Genomic DNA, 22,838 nt, shown 5'->3' on the forward strand with positions numbered 1-22,838 from the left:
TTGCATGCACAGGGTTACCTGATCTAGCTAAACAGCCAAACGCAGTTATCTATTTTACCAGGCTACACACTTGCTTTCTGTGGATCTTATACCCCATGTAATATTAACCTTCCAGGGTTTCTTTCTACCTCTAATTCAGTAAACAAGCCCCTTTTCTGTAGCCACTCGCTTCCCACCCAGTTAGTCTAACCATTTCTACTCTTCATTATTAACATATTTGTAATTCCTAAATCTTACTCCATCCACAACCCCAAACTTTTTTCCTTTCTGTCATACTGTCCACCTCCTTCTCTTGTGGTCATTCCACTCCTATTCTTCCCATAAATTCTGCTGCATAATACCATCACTTGATCTATTGTTCTTCTGCCTTGACTTTGGTATATCATAACTACTCTCACTGTTTAGAATACCAAATGTATATTTGTTGTATTTTATTCTGATATGAACAACATGACCAATTTCACTGTTTTTATGCATGTGTTGCATATTTGCATTTTGTGTGCATTTACTAACTTTTAACAGTTTACTATTAACAAGTGTTCTGCTATTTGTATACACTAGTGTGGTGAACTTACAATTCTATTTAAGATATAGTGCATACACATCACTTCTGTTCTTTTTTTGTATCTCACATATAATTAATGATAGACTAGAAGATTACACAACAGTTTTCACTATATAAATGTAGAATGCACTAATTTCAATTAAGTTGCACACAGATCCATTTTCTTCATTATCACAGTGCTCTTTGTATATCATACATCTCAACTTGTAGACAGTGCAAAGAGTGACAATTTAACTTCTGATCTTTTTTGCTAGAAAATTCTTGATAAAGCCAAAAATAATGGGGAGGGGGAATAAAAACCTGGGACAGCATTTTAAATATTACTCTAACTTACTTCAGGTTTTGCATCAACATTTATTTTTTAACAAGTAGTATGAAAAACTAATCTGGCATCACTGATGGACTGTAATCCTCGGCGATTTAACAGAAAAATTAAAAATCTTTGAGGGCAAAAACAAGAGGTAAAATCATTCTGCAAAATAAAGGAAAAACTGAGAGGTATGGGGATAAGGCCTTCTGAAAAGCTGATAACATCCCTCCAAAACATTGGAGACACAGAAGAAAATGTGCACGTTGAACAGGAGGAGTCTCCTCTCACTTCCTGTTGACCCATATGATACTACTCAGAAAAAGAATTTAAAACATTAGGCGTGACTAAAACGTATAAAACTAAGTTTATCATCATGCCTTTATTACGAGATGAGAAAAATGCAGAAAACTCATTCCATCTGTGTTTTTCCTCCAATTTTTTTATAAAGACAGCAGCAGTAGTAAGAGTAGAATTGAAATAACTAAAAATCTACTTAACAAAACCATAATCAGCCCATAGCAATGCAACAAACATTTGACAACACAGTCTACTGCAACAGCACGATGGAGTTCCAGCCTTAGTCATGGTAAGTAACAGTGATTGTCATTTAGCTGTGACCTCTTACTTTGTCTCACTGTACTGGATCAGGGATGGACAAATCCTGAAACTGCTGAGTCTTAGACTTATTCTTCTTCCATCAGGACTACCTCATGTCACGGATGCACTTTATTGTAAGCTGCAGTTGCCTTTCTCGCAGCATGAAGAATGCTTTCTGGATGTTCTACAACAAAACAGTCATTGTCCTCATTCAGTTTAATTGCTAGTAAGGAATTTAGCATTTTGGTATTTAATGACTGTCTCATTTCTGTTTTAACCTTGTGAACTGTGTTAAATGCTTTCTCTAGTGCGCTGTTTGAATGCGGCAAACAAAGAACTGTCAGCAGCAGTTTTTTAAAGACAGTCATTTCTTTCACTACAGCGCTTTGAAGGACTGCTGACCAGTATTTCAAGAAAAATGCATCTGTTTCAGTCTCATCCTGCTGGTGTGAACACTCAAACTCATTTATTTGGTACATTGCAAATTCATCCATAAGTTGGCTCCACTCGGTCCTTGACTTACAGAACCCAAGACGCTTAGCAATATTTGTCACAACTGTGGAAGTCAGCTGCAATTTGAAGGAAGGGTTCAATAAATTGCCAATATTTTGTATTACAGAGTCACTGACTGGTAAAATCTTTTTCATTTTCTTAAGAACTGCAATGTAAAATGCTTTCACTTTGTTATAGAAGGTGTGCTCAATTACTTCATCAATGTCTTTAGCATTTTCATCCAAATACATTGCAACATCGGGCCCGACATGAATACGACCATATGGCAAAATATCACTGTCATTTTCAAGAACTGAATTACTGCTGGCACTGATATTCTGTATGAATTCTCTAGCTACAAGTGGCTTCAGTGACCTGCTTGCATATACCTGTAAGAGTTTAATGATATCATTGTGCAAATTTATAAGCTGACTATCTCTAGCCTGCAGCTTTACAATGAACTTAAGGAGGGGTTCCATTGCATATTGTAAAAAAAGGAGTGCCAGTTTTGTATCATGACTTTTCAGCTTCTCTGTTATGGGATCTACCTTTTTTGAACGGGACTCATATGAAACAAAATATGACAGCAGGTCAGGCCAAAGATCCAGTATTCTCTTGATGACCTTTGAGAGACTTGCCCAATGAGTCGGACCATGTCCGATAACTGTAAGTGGCTCGAGGTCACCAAATAAATCAAATTCTTTCAGCTTCTGTTGCTTCTGTGGACCACTAGATAAATGAAAATAAATGTCAGAAATTAAGTCTTTTATAGGCAATGCTGTTGCTTTCACACCTGATTTGATGCAAAGATCTGCCACATTGTACAGGTGACACATACTGAAAAGGTCAGGATTCATGTCCATTAATCGGGAAAGTACAGAATTGCATTTGCCACTCGTGACTTCAGTATTATTTGAAGAGTATGCAACCATGTTACTTGTTGGAATGTTGAACTTTTGAAGTGTTTCCATAAGGCAGTTGTATACTAAGTCACCTGTTCGTGTCACACAAACAGGCAAGTCCAAGAACTTAACCACATTTTGACCTTTTGTCTGGTCAAAAAATCCAGCCAGAATCATAAGGAGTTTACTGTCCTCCATATCAGTGTTCTGGCCCAAGTAAATACAATAAGGCTGTTTACGACAAATTGATGCCACATCTTCCTTATATTTGGGGCCTAATACATCCCGTGCAATGCATGCCGCTTTAGTAGCACCACAACTCATCTTCCTCACCACCTCTGGATCAGTGCAGTATTTTTTTATATACTTTAGTAAATGATCTGCAGTACTTGATGGCAAGTTGTGTTCCTCCAGAAGGCTGACAAAGGCCACTTCAGCTTCAACCACTCTCTGAGCAGAGTTTGGATGTCGGGTCACTTCAGCTTCAACCACTCTCTGAGCAGAGCTTGAATGTTTGGTCACTTCAGATTCAACAACTTTCCGAGCTGAACTTGAATGTTGGGACACTTGAGATTCAGCCACTTCCTGAGATGAACCTGATTGTGGAGCCAGAGGGTCAGACATCTCAGTTTCCTTCCTTTCAGATGCATGTTTTTGATTACCTTTGTGTTTTTCCGTTTTTGAGTGCCGTTGCAGATCATGACGTCCTCCATGGCCAATACTAATGTTGGTGTTACAGACTTTACAAAAGGCAAACCCTGTCCCAAGCCTGCTTTCCATCACCCAGTCAAATAATATCTTCCAAACTAATTGGAAAGAAGACAGTCTTCTTTTTTTCTCGACAGGATCTCCTTGTGTAGAAAAAAAAAAAAAAGTAACACGTAAGTATTCTGACACTTCTTAGATAATCATTTATTTTGAAAATGACATTTACTACTATTACACCAAAGAGCTATGACTAATCACTTAAAATTATGTACTTACCATAGTGACACACCTATGGGATCCAGGTCCAACTGGACTGAGTTAGTACAGCACCCCTGTCCTTGGCTAAACCCAGAATGCACCATTCTCCTGCATAACTCTCCAGATCTGGTGTGTTATTCAGTTGTGAAGCATGACAAAAAGGAGAGACACACAACACTCGTATCCTATACCTCATCCACCTTGAATCAGCAGCAGGAGACTGGACACAAACCTGAATGGTGCATCTTTGAAAGTATATACCTTGCATATCTAACATGACCCTGGATTGTGCAGCTTTATTGTTACGATAAGTACATAATTTCTGTTTCTAACAGAAATCGCTCTTCTAAACCATCAAGAAAGAGTTACACACTTGTTCCCTGCATCATGAAACCAACCTTCATACAACTGTGGCCCCAAGGGAGAAATTGACCTTGAAATCTATCCAACTTGTATTGTCTTGCAAAAGTATCCAAAGAAGCCCATGTTGTAGCAAAACAATTATCATTTAAAGATGAAGTTCTGCACAACGTTCGTGACTTACTCACTGCTGTAGTATAATATGCTAAAGGATTAAGTGGCAAATTCTTATTAAATTTTGCACAGTGGAGCCGATACACAGGAAAGAATCCAGGACAGGATATTTTTAAGACTTTAAAAGCTGAGTTTGGCTGCAGTGACATTTTCAAAGAAAGCAACTAGATACAGTAAACATGATATATCCTTGACAAAGCCAATGGTCCATCTCCATAAAGGAGTAAATCACTACCAGTGTCTTTCTGTACCAGATCCACAGTTATCCTTTCCGTAACTTTCATAAGATATACCAAAATATATCTGCCTACAAGTGCTGGAATTAAGGTATATGAAGGGCACTTATTAAGTTCATATATCTTAACAGACTCCCCCAAACAGGGTATGTGCTGGATCTTTGGCATCAAACTGCAGTTATTCCAGTATACAAGAGGTTTGGAACATACCCTGTTTGGGGGAGCCTGATAATATGTCCACTTAAGTTCCATCGCTGTATGAAAAGTTACCTGAAAAATCACACAGGCCCATAGTCTTCACAGTCAAAATTTTATTTAATGGACTTGATTCTAACAATATTTATTAAGAGTGAGGGGAGGGTCTAATACCCTCAATGAAAATATAGAATTCTAGTTTGCTGTTCAACTGTATAAAGCTTTTCTTAATATTGTTACCCAAGATATTGGTACTCACCCTGTAAGGAAGCAGTGACAACTGTGATGTTAAAAGAGGGAAAGGATCCAGACTCTGTTCTACAGAACAATTTCAGTACTGAACCACGACTGCAAATTCTGTATGATAAAACACAGGGGAAGAGTGAATCTCAAAGATTGCTCTTCTCTTTAAAATGCTTTTTTGAGTAGGGCAATTCCCCCAACTTACATATACCAACTCTGAGATTCCCCATACCTTGGAGAAAAGGCAGTATTATGAGAAATGGTACCTCTGCTTTAGTATATACAAGTCTGACCATTCAGCCATTCAGTCTCCGTATTTCCGGACTTGTTCTAATGGGTCCCAACATTTCAAATGGTTGCCTTGCATCTCTGCTTTGATGCATACTGCATAGGTTTGTGGGGGACGGAAAACAATGGATAATGTAATAGGAACATTAATAATGATGCAGGAGGCTCAGGTAAAAAAGAGTTGGTAGTGCTCTCACTAGATGCAAAAAAGGCCTTTGACAGAGTAAGATGGAGGTATCTGTTTGAATCAATGAGCAGAAAGGGTTTCACCTTGTGTTGACAACTCCTACAGAAAAACTCTATGCAGGAGTGTGAGAATAAAAATAAAACTGAGGCTATCGGAATAGTTTGAGCTGCTAAAGGGGACAAGGCAGGGGTGTCCCTATCCCCACTTTTGTTTGTACATTTGGAGTCCCTAGCAACAGCAATAAGAAATTCTAATGTCAGAGGATATATGTGGGGAGAAACATGAAGGACAGCATTTTTTATTTGCAGACAATATTATGATCACTTTGACTAACACCAGGAAAATATAGATTTGTATTAGACATTCTATGGGACTTTGGCACTAGAACAGGATATAACGTAAATCAGGAAAATAAAAAAAAACACAAGTATTGGCTCTAAATTACTCTCTCGTGGAGGAGCTAAAGGGACTATATCCCTACATATAAGGACATAATAGGTTGAAATACCTAGGTATTTGGTAAGGAAAGACTGCTAATGAGTAATGCAACTGACATTTGGGAAGGCTTTAAAGAAGGTATGAGTAATGTTAGTCAGATGGAAGACATTACCAATCAAGCTGGATGATAAAGTGCAGCTCTTGTAATTATTTTTAGTTCCACAATTTTTACTTGTGGTTAGATATTTTGGTGGCTACCTCAGAAATGTTGAGGTTTGTTTTGCAAGTTATTGCTATGCCACGATCAGAAGGTAATTGGGGTACCTGATATCAAAACTTACAAACAATCTTGCTACCTAGTCTTAAAATGAAGGTGTTTACAGCCACAATCTGATTTAGAATGGAAGTGGATGCTACTGCAAACTGGCTGCTAAGGGAAGGTAGAGATCTAACTGAGGTACTGTTGAAATCCTCTGGGAGGAGGCTTGAAACTAACTTAAGTGAGACAGGTAAATTGATTAGGAACCTTTTGGAGGGGAAAAACAGAGTTGAAAAACGTACAGTTGTGTACACTTACCATAAATGTAGATGTTCGAGTGTATTCATTGTTGCAGTCATCACCTGTGGGTTATCCCAGCACTCGTCCGGCCCGAATACCAGAGTCAATGTTTTTCTGCGTCAGCTGGTGATGTCAGGTCATCAGTGCTAAAAAGGAAGGCAACCAACACCATTACATCAATTTTTCTTGTACAGAAGAGCAGGCAAGCACGTACGGTTGATGCACGGATAAACCAACCTTGAATACAAAAAACAAAATGCAGCACCCCGAGTAGGTGTAGCAAAAAACTGATTTATTATTAACCAAACCGGTTTCAGCAATTAGCTTTCTTCAGTAGTATGGTCAAAATGATTGAACAGTCCTTATTTATACATGATTCAAACGAAGCATATGACATCATTTCCTGTTTAGATAAATTATGAATAAGACATTAATCTAATTCATGACCACATAATGTAAAAAAGATAGAACAGTGGAAAAAAGGGAAATATAGCTCACAATAAACCATCATAATTAGAAACTAACATGTATTTCAAAATTCTACTACTGAAAACATATTATTAAATAGTAATGATAGACATATCAGACCAGTGAAAACTATGTCAAGATGGAAGCTAAAAATAAGAATATTTATAACCATATTGGAATAGTAATAACAAATGATTTATAACTTGTCATTAAGGCCTGGTGGAAACAAACCACCCAATTTGATTATCCATTTAGTTTCCTTGCTGTTTAACAGTTTATGCCATCCAGTTTTAAATGCTCTGTGGCCAACAATCTTGTCAATACAAATGAAAGAGAATTGAGCCATTTTGTGTAAAACAGTATGTTTGTACAGAGCATTAGTAGCCCTAGCATTTCTAATGTCACCTAAATGCTCAGAGATACGAATACGCAACTGTCTGGAAGTTTGACCAATATAAAATGCCCGACATGTACATGTGGCCAAATAGATCACCCAGTCCGTGCTGCAATTGGCAAAATGTTTAATGTTGAATATCCTGCCTGTATTCCTGCTAGTGAATTCCTTTGTTGTGCATATACATTTACAGAAAGAACAGTGACCACAAGGATGACAGCCAATTAATCTATCTCCTAATAGAGTAGTCTGGGTCATGCAGACATCCTGAGATGTAATTCTTTTGTAATGTGAGAAATGTGATCCTAAAGTTTTGCCTTTGCGGTAGGAGTAAAGACATCTGTCGTCTAACCACTTAGCAAGATGTGTGTTGGTTCACAGTATATTCCAATAATTACTGATAATGTCTTGTAATTGATAGGTATTCCTGCCAAAAGTAGTTACTAATCTAAGTAGCTGACCTGAGGACTGAGCAGTCCTGTCTTTATAGCCCAATAAATTGTCCCTGGATAAGTTGCTGGTCATGCTAGCTGCAGATTGGACATCCATTTTGTTATACCCATGTTGTATGAATCTGTTCGAAAGATCATTCTGACAATGCTGAAGGTCTACATGAGATGAACATATTCTCTTAATTCTGATAAATTGAGATTTGGGAATATTTCTTATGATGTGTTTAGGGTGGAGACTAGAGGCATGTAGAAGACTGTTATATTGTGGAGATTTTCTATGCACAGTGGTACGAAGAGCGTTATCCACTTCCTTACTTAAGTAGACATCCAAGAAATCAATTTGGTGTGTGTCATGGTTTACTGTAAATCTAACACCCCATTTATTGCTATTCAAATATTCCACAAATTCCATAAGATACTCAATTCCCTCTTTCCAAACCAACCAACAGTCGTCCAGGTACCGTCTCCAAATATCCATTTCAGGAAAATATAGATTGTGTGTTTCATTATATATAATCTGATCTTCCACATATCACATAAAGAGATCTGCATACATAGGTGCAAAAGAAGCACCCATCGCCGTGCCCTGAATTTGCCAGTAACATTGGTCTTGAAAATAGAACACATTCGTAGTTAGAACGTGTTCAGCCATACAGATAAGTAAGGTATTAAATCCCGGACTATAGAGGTTCGTCCTAAGCAGCCAATATTCCAATGCCATTAGACCTGCCCAATGTGGTATACTGGTATATAATGATGTGACATCTAGAGTACACATAATCCAATTAGCTTCCAGTTGTGATTCAGAGACAATCTGAAGAAATTCGGTAGTATCCTGTAATCTCGCCCATACATGTGACAACAGGGGCTTTAGATATTGACTCAGGAAAACTGATAAAGGTTCCGTCAGTGATCCATTGCCTGAAACAATAGGTCTACCAGGAGGTGTAGAAAGGGATTTATGAATTTTGGGCAGAAGATACAAATATTGTTTGACTGGATCCTGAACACTAAGATGAAATTTCGTTTTTACACTGATAATGCCCTCTTCAACAGCAAGCTGTAAAAAGTTATCTATTTCCTGTTTGAATTTGGGCATAGGGTCAATGGGCATATGTAGATAATGCTGAGTATTTGACACTTGTCTTTTACCTTCAGCCCAGTAATAACTGGAATTCATAACCACAATGGCCCCACCCTTGTCAGCAGGAAGAATAGTGATGTCTGTATTATTTCTAAGATTGGTAAGTGCCTGTTATTCCTGAGCATTTAAATTATTTCTGATGGGGTTTCCTGTGCCCAACTGGTGGTGTAGATCTTTGAGAACAGCATTCTGGAATATGGCTATGTGTTTGTCCATTGGAGGACAAAACTTGGAGGGTAAGACTCGAAATTTGGTGAATCTTTGAGTTAATTCCTGTTGATCAAAAAATATTTTTAAGTTCAGTCTTCTACAAAAATCTATAACATCCGATTCAATTGTGCTTTCATCAACAAAGAAACCAGGAATAAAACCTACACCTTTATTCAGCAAAAGCTCTTCCATGGGTGTTAATACATAATCAGAAATGTTATGCACATTTGAACAGTCTATGTTCATTTCACAATTGACAAAAACAGTTCCTCTAGTGTTCTTATGCTTCCGTCCCCCCCTGTGTCTATGCCTAAAGGGCGATCAGCACTGCGTACCCTTTTGGGAGTGGGAGAATCTGACATATTAGTGGATTCAGTATCAGTAGTAGATGATTCTTCCCCAGAACTTCTGTTGGGTGATGTACCCCTTTTAAGTATTGATCTGGGCCGCTTTTGTCGTGTGTGTGTAAAATTTTTGGTACCCTCTGCAAATCGTACCGCTTTGTATAGTTCAAAGGGTTTCCCCCTTCTATAATCCTCAATATCTCTGGTAAATTTCTTTAATTTCTTTTCTTTAAGAGTTTTTTCAGAGGCTGAAAGATCTTTGGATAACTTGCTAAGTGATTCTTGAAAGCTCGGTTGATTTTCATATAGCTTTAATTTTTTACACATTTCCTGCACATCACAAATATTGGTTTGAATGGTCCTGTCATAAAATGAAGACAGAATGTTGACAAACATCATAGCTGAATCTTGTTGTGCAACATTCCACTCCTTCATCAATAGGTCATCCGGTTGACCAACCAAAGGCTGTAATTTAGTTTTAAGACCCCTCGGGGCTATATTCTGATGTTCGTATGCCTTAAATAATCTGGAGTGCCAGATGTTGGAACGTAATGTTTTAATTTTTTTACCAAATTGAGTAAATAACATACTACAATCGTCAAGTGGATCAGACGTACCACTGACAGCAGATACGTTATTCGAATCAATCCCAAATACATGAATATCATCTTTATCTGCGCATAATCCATGTACCATATCATTAAGATCCATGACAATAGATTGTACGTATGTCAAGACCAAATGTGATGTGTTTATGTCAAATTAGTATTAATGGATAATCAAATTGGGTGGTTTGTTTCCACCAGGCCTTAATGATAAGTTATAAATCATTTGTTATTACTATTCCAATATGGTTATAAACATTCTTATTTTTAGCTTCTATCTTGACATAGTTTTCACTGGTCTGATAGGTCTATCATTACTATTTAATAATATGTTTTCAGTAGTAGAATTTTGAAATACATGTTCGTTTCTAATTATGATGGTTTATTGTGGGCTATATTTCCCTTTTTTCCACTGTTCTATCTTTTTTACATTATGTGGTCATGAATTAGATTAATGTCTTATTCATAATTTATCTAAACAGGAAGTGATGTCATATGCTTTGTTTGAATCATGTATAAATAAGGGCTGTTCAATCATTTTGACCATACCACTGAAGAAAGCTAATTGCTGAAACCGGTTTGGTTAATAATAAATCAGTTTTTTGCTACACCTACTCGGGGTGCTGGATTTTGTTTTTTGTATTCAAGGTTGGTTTATCCGTGCATCAACCGTACATGCTAGCCTGCTCTTCTGTACGTGTTCCTTGTTGCTGGCTGTTGGTATCTGAGGGTGAAGCGTTAGTATTTTTGGTGAGGATTCTTTCCCCCAGACTTGTGGAGTTATACCAGCGTAACCATCTGTGATTTTTTGGACCAGTGGAGACTATCTTTCGTTTGTTTTTTATATCTTACGAAGTTTTTATTTTTCTTGTTTATTTAACATTTTTTTGCCACATTGTGTTTTGGTATTGCGTTTTCAACGCATACACAGTAGTCGGTCACCATTTTGGGTTCATTTCGGTCGTCGTTTCAACCTACCACTTGGATTATCATCTTTTTACAATGCTCACCCTGATTTTGAACTAAGAATACCTTCAGGATTATTTGGTTGGGATCTGTTTTGGACATATTTGTCGCAACATCATCTAACTGATGTCCACATCACTTAGAAGGATATAAGTACTGTTTTTTGTTTTTATTTAGTATTTTTTTGTAAATATAACATCTCGTAGGACAATTTTCATGGCATCTAATTATCTGGAGGGAATGTGACTATTATTTTACAACACGCATCCAGTTTATCAACCAAGAATACCCTTTGGATTATTTGTTTGGGATTTGTTTGGGACATATTTGTCGCAACATCATTTACCTGACGTCCACATTATTTCGAAGGATACAAGTACTGTTTTTTTTACTTTATTCATCCTTTTTTTGTAACTCAATATAGGAAACATTTTGTAGGACAAATTTCATGGCATCTTATTATATGGAGGGAATGTGACTATTATTTTACAACACGCATCCAGTTTATCAACCAAGAATACCCTTTGGATTATTTGTTTGGGATTTGTTTGGGACATATTTGTCGCAACATCATTTACCTGACGTCCACATTATTTCGAAGGCTACAAGTACTGTTTTTTTTTACTTTATTCATCCTTTTTTTGTAACTCAATATATGAAACATTTTGTAGGACAAATTTCATGGCATCTTATTATATGGAGGGTATGTGATTCATATCATTTGGTCTGTGGTTGTTGCACTAGTATTGTGTATACTGATGGTAATATCTATATATCAGAACTGTTTATATGTTTATGTTACATAGGGAATATCATAGCTTAGGCCTTTGTTGGATTCGACTGGGCAGTTACAGACAGCGTTTTATATCTGAACATTTGTGTAATTGTGATCATCTTTTGCAAAACAAGTTATTGTTTCCAGCTCATTGTCTAGATATTGAGCAGAACATTTGAACGCAACTTTGTAAATTAAGCCACGAGGATATTGCTTTGTGTCTTTTGTGACTGGAAATACCACCACTTTTTATAACTGGTCCTTGTCTGAACAAGTACATCGAGTCCTAGGATACAAGTACTTTCATTTGACATTAGACCATTTTTACATGTGCTTGGGTCTGATATTGGACTAGCTTATCAGGATGTATTCAATGAATAATTTATAGTCATTGTGTATCCTGCTTTATCTCTGTACAAGTTCTGTTGTTTTATAGACTTGCATTCTTTTGATTTTCAGTACCATACTCAGAGTTTACTGTGGAAGCCTTTGGTATTTTGATCCAATATATTTATATTGGTTTTGTTAACATATTACAGCTAAGGGCTAGGTTGATTAATAATTGTAGGCTACCATTTTGAAAGTTTTTCCAAATTATTTCAAATTATTTGCTTGTGCTCAGACGGACACAGTACAACTATAGCAAATGCCTGTATAACAAGTTAAACATCTCCTTTTGGACAATATATACATATACATTATGCAATACCATATTATTTGCTGATATTTAGCCCTTATCTCTTTTTATGTGTTTAACATCTTCTGATAGTCAGTTGAGTATATCAGCATAATAGCGGTTGCTTGGTGATTTTTATCACAATATTGCTAGACAGATGATTGTTTGATTTTCATTAGGCATAGGTCTATTTGAAGCACATTCTCACTAGATCATGTTTATCAATATTTTTTGCATAGTACCATGGTTAGGTGTTACACACTAGTCTCTGCCATTTTACCATAGAGGCATTTGCATTTTGGTAAGAACCTTCTGTTTTTAGTATTGATCAAAGTGTGCAACCATTTGGATTTCACTAATTGGTTATGTGTTATTATTTGGTCTCTCTGCATCTCACTACCCAGTATTAATATTGGATTGGTTAGGACACTTTTCCTTGAGTCTTCTTTTGGAGGTTGGTTCAGTTGTAAAATAACTGATTATCTTAATACTAATATTAATTTGACATAAACACATCATATTTGGTCTTGACATACATACAATCTATTGTCATGGATCTTAATGATATGGTACATGGATTATGCGCAGATAAAGATGATATTCATGTATTTGGGATTGATTCGAATAACGTATCTGCTGCCAGTGGTACATCTGATCCAGTTGACGATTGTAGTATGTTATTTACTCAATTTGGTAAAAAAATTAAAACATTACGTTCCAACATCTGGCACTCCAGATTATTTAAGGCATACAAACATCAGAATATAGCCCCGAGGGGTCTTAGAACTAAATTACAGCCTTTGGTTGGTCAACCGGATGACCTATTGATGAAGGAGTGGAATGTTGCACAACAAGATTCAGCTATGATGTTCGTCAACATTCTGTCTTCATTTTATGACAGGACCATTCAAACCAATATTTGTGATGTGCAGGAAATGTGTAAAAAATTAAAGCTATATGAAAATCAACCGAGCTTTCAAAAATCACTTAGCAAGTTATCCAAAGAGCTTTCAGCCTCTGAAAAAACTCTTAAAGAAAAGAAATTAAAGAAATTTACCAGAGATATTGGGGATTATAGAAGGGGGAAACCCTTTGAACTATACAAACCGGTACGATTTGCAGAGGGTACCAAAAATTTTACACACACACGACAAAAGCGGCCCAGATCAATACTTAAAAGGGGTACCTCACCCAACAGGAGTTCGGGGGAAGAATCATCTACTACTGATACTGAATACACTAATATGTCGGATTCTCCCACTCCCAAAAGGGTGCGCAGTGCTGATCACCCTTTAGGCATAGACACAGGGGGGGATGGAAGCATAAGAACACTAGAGGAACTGTTTTTGTCAATTGTGAAATGAACATAGACTGTTCAAATGTGCATAACATTTCTGATTATGTATTAACACCCATGGAAGAGCTTTTGCTGAATAAAGGTCTAGGTTTTATTCCTGGTTTCTTTGTTGATGAAAGCACATTTGCATCAGATGTTATAGATTTTTGTAGAAGACTGAACTTAAAAATATTTTTTGATCAACAGGATTTAACTCAAAGATCCACCGAATTTCGATTCTTACCCTCCAAGTTTTTCCCTCCAATGGACAAACACGTAGCCATATTCCAGAATGCTGTTCTCAAAGATCTACACCACCAGTTGGGCACAGGAAACACCATCAGAAATAATTTAAATGCTCAGGAACAACAGGCACTTACCAATCTTAGAAATAATACAGACATCACTATTCTTCCTGCTGACAAGGGTGGGGCCATTGTGGTTATGAATTCCAGTTATTACTGGGCTGAAGGTAAAAGACAAGTGTCAAATACTCAGCATTATCTACATATGCCCATTGACCCTATGCCCAAATTCAAACAGGAAATAGATAACTTTTTACAGCTTGCTGTTGAAGAGGGCATTATTAGTGTAAAAACGAAATTTCATCTTAGTGTTCAGGATCCAGTCAAACAATATTTGTATCTTCTGCCCAAAATTCATAAATCCCTTTCTACACCTCCTGGTAGACCTATTGTTTCAGGCATTGGATCACTGACGGAACCTTTATCAGTTTTCCTGAGTCAATATCTAAAGCCCCTGTTGTCACATGTATGGGCGAGATTACAGGATACTACTGAATTTCTTCAGATTGTCTCTGAATCATAACTGGAAGCTAATTGGATTATGTGTACTCTAGATGTCACATCATTATATACCAGTATACCACATTGGGCAGGTCTAATGGCATTGGAATATTGGCTGCTTAGGACGAACCTCTATAGTCCGGGATTTAATACCTTACTTATCTGTATGGCTGAACACGTTCTAACTAAGAATGTGTTCTATTTTCAAGACCAATGTTACTGGTAAATTCAGGACACGGCGATGGGTGCTTCTTTTGCACCTATCTATGCAGATCTCTTTATGGGATATGTGGAAGATCAGATTATATATAATGAAACACACAATCTATATTTTCCTGAAATGGATATTTGGAGACGGTACCTGGAAGACTGTTGGTTGGTTTGGAAAGGGGGAATTGAGTATCTTATGGAATTTGTGGAATATTTGAATAGCAATAAATGGGGTGCTAGATTCACAATAAACCATGACACAAACCAAATTGATTTCTTGGATGTCCACTTAAGTAAGGAAGTGGATAACACTCTTCGTACCACTGTGCATAGAAAATATCCACAATATAACAGTCTTCTACATGCCTCTAGTCTCCACCCTAAACACATCATAAGAAATATTCCCAAATCTCAATTTATCAGAATTAAGAGAATATGTTCATCTCATGTAGACCTTCAGCATTGTCAGAATGATCTTTCGAACAGATTCATACAGCGTGGGTATAACAAAATGGATGTCCAATCTGCAGCTAGCATGACCAACAACTTATCCAGGGACAATTTATTGGGCTATAAAGACAGGACTGCTCAGTCCTCAGGTCAGCTACTTAGATTAGTAACTACTTTTGGCAGGAATACCTACCAATTACAAGACATTATCAGTAATCGTTGGAATATACTGTGAACCAACACACATCTTGCTAAGTGGTTAGACAACAGATGTCTTTACTCCTACCGCAAAGGCAAAACTTTAGGATCACATTTCTCACATTACAAAAGAATTACATCTCAGGATGTCTGCATGACCCAGACTACTCTATTATGAGATAGATTAATTGGCTGTCATCCTTGTGGTCACTGTTCTTTCTGTAAATATATATTCACAACAAAGGAATTCACTAGCAAGAATACAGGTAGGATATTCAACATTAAACATTTTGCCAATTGCAGCACGGACTGGGTGATCTATTTGGCCACATGTACATGTCGGGCATTTTATATTGGTCAAACTTCCAGACAGTTGTGTATTCATATCTCTGAGCATTTAGGTGACATTAGAAATGCTAGGGCTACTAATGCTCTGCACAAACATACTGTTTTACACAAAATGGCTCAATTCTCTTTCATTTGTATTGACAAGATTGTTGGCCACAGAGCATTTAAAACTGGATGGCATAAACTGTTAAACAGCAATGAAACTAAATGGATAATCAAATTGGGTGGTTTGTTTCCACCAGGCCTTAATGACAAGTTATAAATCATTTGTTATTACTATTCCAGTATGGTTACAAACATTCTTATTTTTAGCTTCTATCTTGACATAGTTTTCACTGGTCTGATATGTCTATCATTACTATTTAATAATATGTTTTCAGTAGTAGAATTTTGAAATACATGTTAGTTTCTAATTATGATGGTTTATTGTGGGCTATATTTCCCTTTTTTCCACTGTTCTATCTTTTTTACATTATGTGGTCATGAATTAGATTAATGTCTTATTCATAATTTATCTAAACAGGAAATTATGTCATATGCTTCGTTTGAATCATGTATAAATAAGGACTGTTCAATCATTTTGACCACACCACTGAAGAAAGCTAATTGCTGAAACCGGTTTGGTTAATAATAAATCAGTTTTTTGCTACACCTACTCGGGGTGCTGGATTTTGTTTTTTGTAATCAATTTTTCTTGCCCTAACCAGTCAGAGGCCCAAGTAAATAAGGTAAAGTGGTCCTGGTGGCTAAAGGCCACTGTTAGAAACGTGTCTCTCCCTGAAGAAAGAAGATATAAGCGAGAAGGAGGGTGGGAAACCAGGACTGCAACAGTGAATACACTCGGACATCTACATTTATGGTAAGTGTACACAAAGTACAGTTTTGTACCTACCATAAATGTAGATGTTAGAGTGTATTCACTGTTGCAGTCATCACACTTGGGTTATCCTGCCAGGGGTAGCCCTCAGTTGGCCCAAATACCAGAGGCTTAGTATTTCTGCATTGGTTGCTGTTGCTTCAGTACTGACATCAGGTCGCCAGAGGTATAAAAACAGGCAGCCAACGCCATTACATCAGTTTTACTTGTCCCAAATGTCAGGAGCCCCCAAATAGGGAGCTAAGTTTTGGTGGAAAAAACACCACCAGTAAAAAGTAAATACCAATAGCCCTGTAAGGGGTGAGTAAGAGAGAGAGAGAGAGAGAGGCAAGGGGGCTGGAAGGTGGGAAAAGTACAGTTTTGTACCTACTATAAATGTAGATATCCGATAGGTATGCATCTGCAGTCATCACATATGGGTTGTACTGCCTCAGGCAGCCCTTCGGTTGGCCGGATTCCAAAGTCTGGGTCTGGCCTCGGCTGATGTCGCACTTTCCCCGACGTCAGAGCATCTGGGGTATAAAAGCATCAGCCGATGCCATTTTCCTCAGTTTTTCTTGCTTCAGATGCCAGGTGCCCTCTAAGGAAGGCTAAAATTTGGAGAGATGCATTTTAAAAACCAATCCAAACATGCACAGTACTATAAAAACAAATACACCATAATAGATCCCCCCAGCTAGCTATAAGAGGGGTAAGTACCCAAGAAATACCACTATAAAAGGGGGTAAGCACCCAAAAAATACCACAGAGGGGAAGGAGGGAGGGTAAACCTGACTGCAGATGCATACCTATCGGACATCTACATTTATGGTAGGTACAAAACTGTACTATGTCCTTCAAGGATGCATCTGCAGTCATCACATATGGGTAGAATGCCATAGCCAATCTGGGGGTGGAGGTACTAAGTAAAGGATGGTGTAGCTAAAATACCCTGCAGGACTGCCATAGCAACGCCTGCTCTGGATCTGGAATATAAAGGTAAATTGTAATGCTTGGCAAATTTATGCACGGAGCTCCATGTAGCAGCTTCTAAAATGTCCTTGGTAGCCACCCCTCTTAGGAAGGCTGTGGAGGTGGCTGTGGCTCTCGTGGAATGAGGTCTAATGTTAGCTGGCACAGTTTTTCCATGAAAGGAGTAACAAAAACGAATGCAATTTCCTATCCATTTTGAAATTGTCTGTTTGGAAATTGCTTTTCCTTGTGCCCCAGCAGCATATGCTACAAACAGCTGGTCAGTCTTTCTGTAACTTTTAGTTCTGTCCAAGTAGTAGCGCAACTGTCTGTGTATGTCCAGGGTGTGCAGAAGTTTCTCCCCTTTGTTTTGTGGTTGTGGGAAGAAGGTAGGCAAGTGAATAGCTTGGTTCAAAGATACCCTGGATACCACCTTTGGCATAAATGTAGGATTGGTTCTCAATGAAACTCTGTCCTGATGAAAAATAAGAAATGGCTGTACTGCCATTAGAGCTTGTAACTCAGATACTCTTCTTGCTGAGGTTATGGCCAGAAGGAAGGCAGTTTTACAAGATAGAAACTGTAGATCTGCAGATGCTGCTGGTTCAAAGGGAGGAAGTGTTAGTTTTTCCAACACGAAGTTAAGGTCCCAAGTAGGTAGAGGTGGTTTCCTTGAAGGATTGATGTTTTTGATTCCTCTTAGAAACTGTCTCAGGAGAGGATGAGAGAAGACAGGTGGATCAACATTGTATTCTGCTGAAATTGCTGAGGCATGTATCTTAATGGAAGAATAAGACAGGCCGTTGTGGAACAATTCTGCCAAATATTCCAGTATGTGTGCCATGTTCATCACTTGTCGCATCTAGGCCCTTTGTTGTGTTCCAAGTGTGAAATCTTTTCCATTTTGCTGAATATGCCTTCCTTGTGGAAGGCCGGCGAGCTTCCATAATAATATCCTTCACTCTCTGGGATAGCTTATCCTGAGGAGGAGTCAAGGTATTTTCCAGGCAGTTAGTTGCAAGGTTTTCAGGTTGGAATGCAGAGTCTTGAAATTGTGCTGTGTCAGTAGAAGTGGCCATAGGGGGAGAGGCCACGGTTTCGTATGTGACATGCTCTTTAACAGTGGGTACCAGTGCTGTCTTGGCCAGTTTGGAGCTATCAGTCTCACTCTGGGCTGCTCTGTTCTGATCTTCAGTAAGACCTTGGTCATTAATGGGAGAGGTGGAAAAGCATACACTGTTAGAGCTTTCCAGCTGAAAGAGAGAGCGTCCACTTTCCATGCTTGTGGGTGGTATGTCCTTGAGCAGAATTTCTTCAGTTGATGATTGTGGGGGGAGGCGAACAGATCTATTTCCGGCCTTCCCCATGATTGTGTTATGAGTAAGATGATGTCTGGGTGCAGCATCTATTCGTGTGCATCCATGATATTTCTGCTTAAGCTGTCTGCCAGTATATTGTCTTTCCCTGGCACAAACTGGGACTGCAGCTGTATATTGAGTTTCAAGGAAAGTTCCCATAGATTCATTGCCAGTCTGCAAAGAGGGTAGGAATGGGTGCCTCCTTGCTTGTTTATGTACCACATAACTGTGGTGTTGTCTGTCCTTATGAGTAGATGGCCTTGATGAAGAAAAAGTTTGAAGGCCTCGATTGTATGTATCACAGCCAGCATTTCCTTTTGGTTTATGTGCATGCGTAGCTCCCTTTGTGACCATAGCCCTTGGATACATCTGCCCTCCATGTGTGCTCCCCAACCTTGGTCTGAAGCGTCCGTAGTGATGGTTTGGTTGGCTCTTGGCTTGCTGAAGGGCAACCCACTGTTCGAATGGCAGGCTTGAGCCCACCACAGAAATTCCTTTTGGAGGCATGGAATGAGTGGGATCAAAGTTTCTAAACTGTGACTGTGCTGAGTCCATAAACTCCTTAGGTACCATTGTAATTTTCTCATATGCAGCCTTGCTTGTGGAATCAGAAGAATGCAAGATGCCATGTAACCCAGGGCCTGCAGGATTTTCCTTGCAGTCAGCTGAGTTTGTCTTGTCAGATTCTTGAAGTAATCCGGTAGTTGTTTTTGTTTTTCTTCTGTGAGAAAGGCCATTTGGGTGGTTGTGTCTAGATCCGCACCCAGAAAAGTTATTCTTTGGGATGGAACAAGTCTTGATTTGTGGATGTTGATTGTATATCCCAAGGCCTGCAGTAGGTGGATGGCATAATCCAAGTCCTTTAACAAAATTTGCTTGCTGTCCGCTTGTATAAGGCAGTCGTCCAAATATGGGTAAATTTGAATCCCCCGAAGTCTGCAGTGTGCAATTACTGATGCCAGGCATTTCGTGAATACTCTGGGCGCAGTAGATAAGCCAAAGGGCAATGCTGAGAACTGATAATGTTCTGACCCTGCAAGAAATCTGGGGTGTCTTCTGCAACCTTGTCTGATACGGACATGCAGGTATGCCTCCTTGAGGTCTAGAGTCACCAGCCAAGACCCCTTGCCCAGCATGGGAAGGAGTTGCTGTAGAGTCAGCATTTTGAATTTTGGCTCAATGAGGTAAGTATTCAGTGCGGACAAGTCGAGAATAGGCCTCCATTGATTTTCTTTTCTTGGAACAAGGAATAATCTGGAGTAAAATCCTTGGCCTTGTTCTGAAAGAGGAACCTTTTCAATAGCTTTCATTTGTATTAAGTTGGAAATTTGTTTCAAAGCCTCTGCCCTCTGATTTGGTGGCAGGTCTGGCATGCCTTTTCCTTTTGGCAATGTGTGGAAATGGAACCTGTAAGCTTTGTCTATTATTTGCAGTGTCCATGTGTCTCTTGTAATGCTGTGCCAATTTTTTGAAAATAAAGAAAGCTTTCCACCCAAAGGTGCTTCTAATTGAGCCCTGGTCGGCGGAGTCAAAACAAAGTCATTGAGTCTGTCCTGGCGTAGCAGTTGTAGTTCCTGCACTACCTCTCTGGTTGAGAGGCTGCCATTGACGGCCTCTGTAGGAGCCTCTAGCTTGCCCTCTACCTCTGGCACGCCTATTCCTGCCTCTCTGAGATCTGTCTGAGTCCGGAAAGGACCAATTCTTAGTAGGCCAATTTCTGCTGAATCTCGGTGGTTGGACTTGCAGAAAGTCTTTGACTGTTTGCACAGATTTTGCCTTTTCTTCAAATTTCTTTAAGACCTCTTGAGCCGTGGAACCAAATAATTTTTGCTTTTCCATAGGAGCATCCAAAAGCTTAGCTTTAACATGGTCTGGCAGAGATTGTTCCTTCAGCCAGGCATGCCTACGTATGACTGCACCTGTCATAGCTGACCTACATGAAGCTTCCAATGCATCATAACCACACTGCAAGAAATGGTTACTAACCTGCTGGGAGTTATGTACCAGATCCTGAAGTATTTGCGATCAAGGGGTTCAGATGAAGACAGTTTCTTATGCAATTCATCTAACAAATACTCTTGGTACTGTATCATATGAAACTGACAATTTAATGCCCTCATGGAAAGAGTTGCAGAAGTATACACTTTTTTACCTCATCTCTCTAAAGCTCTGGACTCCCTTTCAGAGGGTAGAGGATTTCTAGCAGTGGCAGCTGCAACCCCTTTTGGGCCCTGTGAAATAGTTTCTGGATCAGCAGAGTGGGCCTTGTACAGGTGAAGATGTGAGTCCGGGACCCTGTAGTACCTATCAGGTTTGGCAGGAGCCGGAGGGGAGAGTCAGGGGTTGTACTAGCATCAGAGTACACATCATCAATGACATTCAAAACAGGAGGTATAGCTAAAGGCCTATGCTGAGGTAAATGTAAAAAGGTCCTTAATCTCTTTCTAGAATCAGAGAATTCCTGACCCTGCCATTGAAAATGTTCTCTCATAGAGTGTAATGTCTCTCCAAAGGAAAACTCTTCAGGAGGGGAGGCCGAGGGAATGGATTCTTCAGCATCAGAATCCTCGTAGGCCGAATAAGCCTCTTCCTGGTGGTCTGACAGAGTACAGCCATCAGAGGACTCATCTGAGGAGTGGAGGTCAGAGGGCTCAACCCTGGGCCTTTTGTCTGGGGGTGGTTGCAAGCCCCTGTCCGGATGAGGTTGAGAACCTCTAATTAAGGAGATAAGATCCTCTGCTAAGCTAAGAATCTGTGAGCCAGTAGAGGGTCTCTGAGAGGTAACCTTGGGAGGCAAAGCTTTAGAAAGTTTAGCAGCTTTAGCCCTGGAGAAAGCCTTAATGGACATGGATGCAGGAGGTCTGGCTGCACCACGTGCAGGAGTAGATTTGTCTAAAGGAATGGTGTCGGAAGGTTCCTGGACACCAGTTTCAGTAGGTAATTCAATAACCGACTCGGCCGGGGCCTCCGGGGCCGAGGTAGTCGGTTGCGTGGTTTCGGTAATCGGAAGTAGCAAGGACTCGGTTTCAGCCGAGACACTCGCGGTAGGCCTGACCGTGGTTTCAGCCGAAATCGCGGCCCACGTGTGTCGGTCCTTGTCCTTCCGTTTTTTAACTAAATGCGAAGTCGGTGTCTCCGACGACATCTTGTAAGCAAAAATAGCCCCAAAGAATTCCTCTGCAAACTCCGACTGACGTCTAAGAGTTCGTCGGTTGAAGGAAGCACAGGCTGAACAGGCCGAGACGTCATGGTCTGGGCCTAGGCAGGGGAGGCAGTAAGAGTGGAAATCCTTATGAGGTATTTGTTTCCCACAAGTTAAACAATTATTAACTTTATCTGACATCGGCTGAGGCAAGAAAGAGTCCCCAATGGGGTACTTAGCTTTTTCGAAGTCTTCGGTAGCTGAATCACAGGAGCTGGCCGACCGGCACTTGCGAACTGCTTCTGCTTCGGGCACCATGCGGCAAGAAAGACTGAGGAAAATGGCGTCGGCTGATGCTTTTATACTCCAGACACTCTGACGTCGGGGAAAGTGCGACATCAGTCGAGGCCAGACCCAGACTTTGGAATCCGGCCGACCGAAGGGCTGCCTGAGGCAGGACAACCCATATGTGATGACTGCAGATGCATCCTTGAAGGACATCCAGGACTGCAACAGTGAATACACTCTAACATCTACATTTATGGTAAGTGTACACAACTGTACTATGTTCTTTGTGTTTCACTGTTGCAGTCATCACACTTGGGTTGATTCCCAA

At 39.3% G+C, this 22,838-nt stretch overlaps 1 protein-coding gene across 1 annotated transcript in view; it reads right to left on the bottom strand.

Moving 5' to 3' along the window:
- Nucleotides 1-1,235: 1,235 nt before the first annotated feature.
- The window catches only part of LOC122796353, a 185,419-nt gene continuing 163,816 nt past the window's right edge, over nt 1,236-22,838 (bottom strand). The window contains exon 4 of the mRNA XM_044064779.1: nt 1,236-3,717. Within this exon, the coding sequence (XP_043920714.1) occupies nt 1,589-3,717 (2,129 nt within the window). The 3' untranslated portion in view covers nt 1,236-1,588. The remainder of the gene's footprint in view (nt 3,718-22,838) is intronic.

This window comes from Protopterus annectens, chromosome 3.part0 (genome assembly GCF_019279795.1).
Source record: "Protopterus annectens isolate FY-2018-M chromosome 3.part0, PAN1.0, whole genome shotgun sequence".
Lineage (NCBI taxonomy): Eukaryota > Metazoa > Chordata > Ceratodontiformes > Protopteridae > Protopterus > Protopterus annectens.